The sequence below is a fragment of the Guyanagaster necrorhizus genome, assembly GCF_019112545.1.
Source record: "Guyanagaster necrorhizus MCA 3950 unplaced genomic scaffold BT62scaffold_20, whole genome shotgun sequence".
Lineage (NCBI taxonomy): Eukaryota > Fungi > Basidiomycota > Agaricomycetes > Agaricales > Physalacriaceae > Guyanagaster > Guyanagaster necrorhizus.
Genome location: NW_025064899.1, coordinates 346,859 through 353,957, shown reverse-complemented (window position 1 = coordinate 353,957; position 7,099 = coordinate 346,859). Strand labels below are relative to the sequence as shown.

At 46.2% G+C, this 7,099-nt stretch overlaps 1 protein-coding gene across 1 annotated transcript; it reads left to right on the top strand.

Annotated features, from left to right (window-relative positions):
* Positions 1-4,040: 4,040 nt before the first annotated feature.
* On the top strand, positions 4,041-5,567 carry BT62DRAFT_921553 (alpha/beta-hydrolase; the record flags this gene model as incomplete). The annotated part of the gene is made up of 5 exons (XM_043184317.1): positions 4,041-4,689; positions 4,737-4,830; positions 4,862-4,935; positions 4,987-5,469; positions 5,518-5,567. The coding sequence occupies 5 exons, from the start codon at positions 4,041-4,043 to the stop codon at positions 5,565-5,567; spliced, it is 1,350 nt and encodes a 449-aa protein (XP_043037395.1).
* Between the last annotated feature and the right edge of the window lie 1,532 nt (positions 5,568-7,099).

Genomic DNA, 7,099 nt, shown 5'->3' with positions numbered 1-7,099 from the left:
TGGCGCAACGTAATTTGATAACAAGTCTCACTTACATTGTCTAGTTTGTCTTGAGTTAGGTGGCATTTGGTTCGCGGTTTCGTGCCACCATTCAAGATGATGGTGTGACAGTCACAACACAATGGACTACCAAGATTAACAATAAGCGAACTCGCCCTGACAATGGAGAACGCAGCTCTGCCACCCAAGACATCGTCATTCAAGGTGCTATAAAATTTGTGCACGGGCATGAATATGCCCACCAATAACTTAAACCTGTTCTCCTACGTGCTGCTGTGCAGTTCCATACATCCCTTCATTGAGTTCTCTATTATTTTTCCACCCAGACTGATCTTCTCTCCATTCAGTAAGTACTAAACCAATGCAATCTGTACTTGATAGCAATGTATGGAGTATTAGCATTTGCTCTTCTAGAGTTCACCCTGAGAGTAATGGTGTTTTATAGATGCAACCATTCACTGGCCCAGTACGGAATAGACACAACAAAATGCATATGAACGCAGAACGCAATGTAGGGGGGACGATATTGAGGAATGGTAATGTAGCAAAACCAGAAAATACAGATAAGTACGTCTCATCATCACCTCTGCCTTCGACACCATTCTTATATGATTCAGGTTTCGATCAATATCTACTGACCCTACACTTCCCTGCAGGTGTGCATATTATGAGTGTGACAAGCATTTTATGAAGGTCAAGGACGGAGTAGCCCACGCATCGACTCACGCAAGATTATTCGCTGGGCTTGTCTGCCCGCTTAAGACATGCGATTTCAAGACAGAACATATGACAGAGTTGAAGTCTCATATGAGGAGCGAACAACACAAAGACTTAGAAGACAAGAAAATGTGTATTATCTGCTACAGAATGTACTGTAATCAGCAGAGTCTCCTCAAACATATGGAGAAGGCCCACAACATCCAAAACATGGTGCAGACCTTTCCTTACTCACTTTGTTAGCTTGTTTCTTACTTACAATTTTTTAGATACAGCTATATTATTAGCAGCTTTGTTTTACGAATGTCAAGCACTTGTAGATCGATAATCGACCAGTTATTATCCAATTACCTTGGAGGGACTGAGGAATTAAGTAGGAGACCTGAATACATAGGCCGAAATTCGATGGTTTCTGAGTCACCGTTGATTCAACACTTAGTCTCTAGCAACAGTGGAAAAGTGAACAGAAGATATCATAGTGTGATGAAAGCCTGTCTTAGGGAATTCTATAATTATGAGTGTCTTCCGCCTCCACGAGGCGTTTAATCCTTGGCAGGAGACCACGGGAATTAAGATAGAAAGCAATGAAATAATAGTCTCTCACCGGCTGATTCATGCCACATATTATATTCGCACCTTTAAACCTCGTTGAGACGTGTCGTTCCAGGCGACGAGCATGAGGGATGCGAAAGTATGATATAAGGCTTGATATCTTCGCGGAGCGTACTTTGGCATCTTTGATACTATCACAGATCACTAGGAACATGCACATACAACGTGCGATCAGCAGATTCCTGTCCACAGTTCATATATTCCATGTTTTCCCTATAGTTATGTCAGTATTAGGACTATTAACGCAGCGATGATGTTCACCGGCGTCTGACAGGACAACTCGATAAAATTCGCCTGTAGAAATGTTTTCTTGACGAAAGAAAAGGCTCATATGCGAAATATTTCCCAGATTGTTTAGAAGTGACATGATCAACAAAATTCCTAAGTAGCGCGGTTAAGATCAAGCATTCAAGTTGCGCAGAGTCCTAGAGAACGGCGGGCTATCCGGTCCGTAACTATTTTGGGATCAAATTGGTAAGCTGCGACCGACGGCCCTGTGAATAACATCGCTTTCCTCTTTACCACATCATGAAGCGCCGCTGCTACAAACTAATGTATCTATCAAATGTTGTTGGCTAATCACCGTGACCTTCTCCATGAAAAATTCCATTCGGGTTCCGGGACAATGGTTGACACAGCACAGCGCTCAGCAATCTAAGAAAGAACCCTATGTCAGGCCAGAAATTCTTTTGGGCAATGGATCGTATCTGGTAAGGTAAACGTAAAGTCTTAAATCAGTTCTTGTTGGTATTCTGTTTTCACAGCTTCAATGTCATATCCTATTTATATATTTTTACTGCTTACCTTATACTCTGACATTTTCGTACCTATTGACTTGACTCGGAATCCCCACTGTCCTTACTCTATACGACGAAATATACCTTTCCTTCGAGTCCAATACATCTCCCTCCGAACCACCAGCACCTCAATTCCAACAGTTCTCAGTGCCTACACAATACCAAGCTGGTTATTATATACGGCATTTACTCGCAGTGGTATGTCCCTGAATCACGGTTCATCCCAACGAAAAGTTTCATGTCTTTAGGAAGTCGCGCATGCGCTCCAATTTTATATGACAGCTAGGAATCACGACATCTTTTTTATCATTTACCGGGACTGACTGCTGTGAAAATGACTGTCCTTTTTCTGCACGGGAAGGTTTGGACCATGAGATCCACTTCTTGTATACAAGCGTAGGTAACTCTACGAGCAGCCATGGGCTGAGATCGACCCGACAGTAGCCTATCCTGGAGATCGCATCCAAAGCTTGGCATTATCATTGAATCGGGCGCAGAGATTGTGTTCGGGCTCCTATAGACCTCTTCACATATACGATATTTGCTGTTACGTGGCAGGGTCCATCTGGGAGCAGTAAGTCACCGGAATGTATGCGATACTCTGACTATATGAGCATATCCTTCTCATGACTGCCCTATGTGAGCTACCGACCCAATTACGGGGGTATTGCGGTTTCTTCGGGCGACAGAGCCTTCGAAGATGTAACCAGTCCCAGTGTTGTTATTGCCTATGTCATCCAGTGACATAAGAGCCTGCAGAAGAACACCGCACGCTTAGTTTATACGTAAAGCTCCTTTACCTCCCGTCTCAACTTGTTTCTTCCAAAGCTAAGCTCTCGCCCTCACTTTCTGCTCTGAGTCGTTCCGATTCTCAATCTTCTTACCGACCGACCAAAACTGAGTGAGTAGTAGCCGATCTTCGACTTATATCATGGCCCTTGATGCATTACGCCAGGGTTGATGCCCGCGGTTTCTAGATCCATGTGATGATATGACAATGCTCTCCATAGCAATACCACATCTATCTGCTCATCGCTTGTACGCTGCCTATGCCTGCCATAGTGCCTTGACGTTTTACAACAGTACGTGCATCGCCCTGCCAATAATACCGTAACTTCGCCATCATTCTCATTCGCACTCAGGAATTTTTCAGCGGGCCCTTTCGCAAATACAGTATTTGCTCCTCAGGCCGAAGAACTTTCGTTTGCAGGTATCAAGGACCCGTTGAGTAGTCTATTGCGGTGCGGCTGTTGCTCATGATATGCCACCTCCTTCAACTCTTCAAGATGGACGAGGACAATGTTGGTCAGTCATGTACATTCATTCTCCTAGGACTGAGATCCTTGTCGATCCATTTGATGTGGGGATTCCTTGACACTTCTACAGAAATATCGGCGATGATTCAATTTGTCTACATTCTCCGACTGTTAGAGCCAACACATGCTGTCTTTTCACCAGCTGGTGCACCTGAGATATCACGTCGATGTGGTCTAATCTTCTCATTTTTTTCGAGGTTTAAGTGATGTCATGTTATGGTGAAATGACGCCAGACATCCGAGCGTAAATACTGACAGAGATCTCAAACTAGATGCCTCATGGTGGTTCTTTTTCCTGATGAACATTTCCACACCATCTTGATGGGTACTTTACCCTTGTCGTGAAATGATTTGGACCGCGTGGATAAGCCAGCAGACCATTTTAGCAGCTACGCTAATACTAATGTGGGACCATTTGATCATTCATCAATGACACTTCTTTTGTAGTGGTTCTTTCCATCAATCAAAATCTCTCTCGACGTCAATCATTAACCCTGATGGGCTATACAATCACGATCAAAAAAGCAGGAACGTCCCCTTGAAGAAGGGTGAGTTTTCCTTTCCTTTATCCTTAGTGGATCTTTTTACCTCGTTCTCGATGTTGACATCTACTCTCATTTTTGTCTTTCTTTTTCAGTCCTTCCTTGTTATCAGGACAGCACCGGTGCCATTTGATTTCGGCGGTCTTCTCGATGACGTCTTTGGTGGCGAAGACGACGATACCAGCGGGGGCGGGGCCCTAAGTAGCGTATTCAGTGGCGATGATGAAGATAGCAACGATTCTGGGCTGGGCAGGATTGTGGATGACCTGCTGAGCGGTGGAGACAATCCCGCTGAAGACAACGGCGGGCTGTTAGATGATGCCTTGGATGCGTCCCTCAGCAGTGACGACACAGATTCTGGCTCCATACAAAATTCTAATAATGCCTCTAATGATGAGGACGCGCACGGGGTCCTTGACGGACTTGTTGGAAAGACGGAAGATGCAATTTCAGACGGTGCGAGTGATCTACTCAGAGGGATCCTGGGAGACGATGACTCTGCTTCTACCACCGCGTCAAGTACCATCAGCGTCAGCTCAGCTGAACTGACCACTGTCTTTTCTCGCCCAGCATTTTTCAGCCGTATGGTTTACTGCTCCAGTGCTTCCGTAACAAATTTTAGCTGCGGCGCACCTTGCGAGGCTCTCAATGCAGAATCGGTCGAGATCTTGGCGACGGGTGGTGATGGCGGAACGGTACCGAGGTGTATGCCGCTCTTCTCACTTGGTAGATTGTCTCTGACACTTGTGTAGTTGTGATCGCGCACGACAAGTCGACTAACTCGGTTGTCGTTGCACATCAAGGCACAGACCCGGAAAATATGCGCGTCCTACTAGCATATGCTCTGTACCGAGTGGAAAAGCTAACGTATTTTCAGACTCTCCATCCTTAACGACGCCGAGTTCGTCCCCACCCCAATCGACACTGAATTTTTCCCTTCGGCAGCCGGGAGTATGTAATTTTTTTGCTCTCCGTCATTTAGTGCTGACTTTTTCCCTCCAGAAAACATCGCAGTCCATTCAGGATTCCAGGAAACATTCTCTAGAACTGCATCCACGGTCCTCTCTACTGTCCAATCCGCCGTCGCCAGCACCGGAGCAGAAACTATAGTCCTCACAGGCCACTCTCTGGGCGCTGCTCTGGCCACGCTCGACGCGCTCATGTTCAACGATGCCTTGACTAACGTATCTATCCAAACCACCACGTTTGGATCTCCACGTGTGGGCAACCAAGCTTTCGCGGACTTGGTTGATGCCTCGCTCTCAAGTGGGGGGGGGGGGGGGGGGGGGGTTGCGAGGATAACCAACAGGGCCGACCCCGTCCCGCATTTGCCGCCACTGGTTTTGGATTTCGTACATGCGCAGGGAGAGGTGCATCTTGGGGATGCGGGAGCTGCGCTATGCGAGGGTCAGGAGAACGACTCGGATGCTTGTGCAGATGGGGTGGGGCTGTTAGCTATCGCTGATGGAGTGGGAGATCATATAGGTGGGTCCGTCCAACTTAAGGGGGGAGCGATCACTGATTTGGATATAGGACCATACTTTGATGGAATATCCTTTGGGCAGCAGGAATGTTCAGCTTAATGGTCTGATTTTTTATTTTGTTTCTGTCGTTATTACTTTTCTGAAGGCTTGCTGTCATTTATTTGGCCAAGGATGGTATTCAAATGATGAAGCGAAGAGTCGGGAGATATTTATGTTACTGTCCTGAGAACGAATCTGAGAAGAAATCTAATCAGAATTGTTGGGATAGCAATCCCGAGTGAGTACGAGAATGTACTCGAAGATACGATGCCAGTCAGCGGCAGCTGACTTGGATCGTGATCCGGACTTATTTAGTATCTCGTAGAAAGATCTCGAAGTAATACAAAATGTATTTAAGTAGAACGTCTCTCTCTCTAGAGGCTAATTCTAATCCTCTGTACATTACTCTGCTCTCTACTTACAACAAGAATTCATGGTCTTAATGAAAATCGAGATTCCTACGATGTTCCTTCAGCCTTGATTCAACCGATTTTCGAATGATCGGGACCAAAATTCAACTTTCTCGGGAAAAGACTTCGGACCGAGGGGCCGGCTATCAAGTCCTTTAGTTACCGCACTTTGTCCTCGTTCGTTCATCTCCGTTCCTCGAACACCTTTGGAACATGCAAGAAAGTATTCTGCCGTGGGGTGATGGTGAGTAGCTCGACTCTACACCTTCTGATTCTTTGTTTATTGACTGCCATATGGTAATGAGCGTCGTCGGACGTTGATGGGGCAGTTTGCTCTGCGAATGCAAAACTACATTGGCCATGGGCTCGACTCATGGAAGAATCCTACTAGACGACAGGAATTATGCCGGTGAAGCCTGACGGATGCAGGATAGTTCTGTCGCGGAGAAATGCTGACGAGGGCACTATGGTGTGTTTCTTCTACTGACGCGAGGGATCATCAGAATTCTGACATCCTGGCTTTCAGCTTTGACCGTTGTTGTCGTCGCTGTATCGTCATCATCTCTATGGTATACCCTGGTGATTTCACTGCGTCGATTCGTTCACCATATGCTGCGCGAGGTAACCGCTTGCCTCTATATCGAAAAGCTTATTCTAATAGAACTGGTAGTGCTTTCTTTTGCGGGTGAACACGGCGGGGCTTTCTAGGTTGGCCGAAATGCTATGGTGTACGGAGTATCAGGGCGCATGTAAATGGATTATTGTCATCGGTGGGTGTGCTCTGTCTTGACTTTCTGCGCTTCTAACCTGCCCTTTCTAGGCGACGCTCTGCCCTCTGAAATCAGCGTACAGTTAATCAGACGTAGCCTGTGTCCTGTCCAAGCCCTCGCAACATCTCAAACGAATTTGGCCGCTCCCTTTGCTTCTCAGCTTGTCGTCTGAACCCGGCGCCTGGACGATTGTTCCCGAATCCATATCGCCTTCCTAAAATCAAGGATGCATATCAAGCTTCCCGCACGATGTTGCTTGCATATATCTTCGTATGCGACACCGACTTTTTAACGTGTCATATACTAGGAGTAGGGCAATACGGCATTGCTAATAAGTTGTCCTCAAGCTGAACTCTTTATGGTGCGTTGTGATCTTATGCCAGTAACTACCCGAGACTTGATTTTCCTTCTT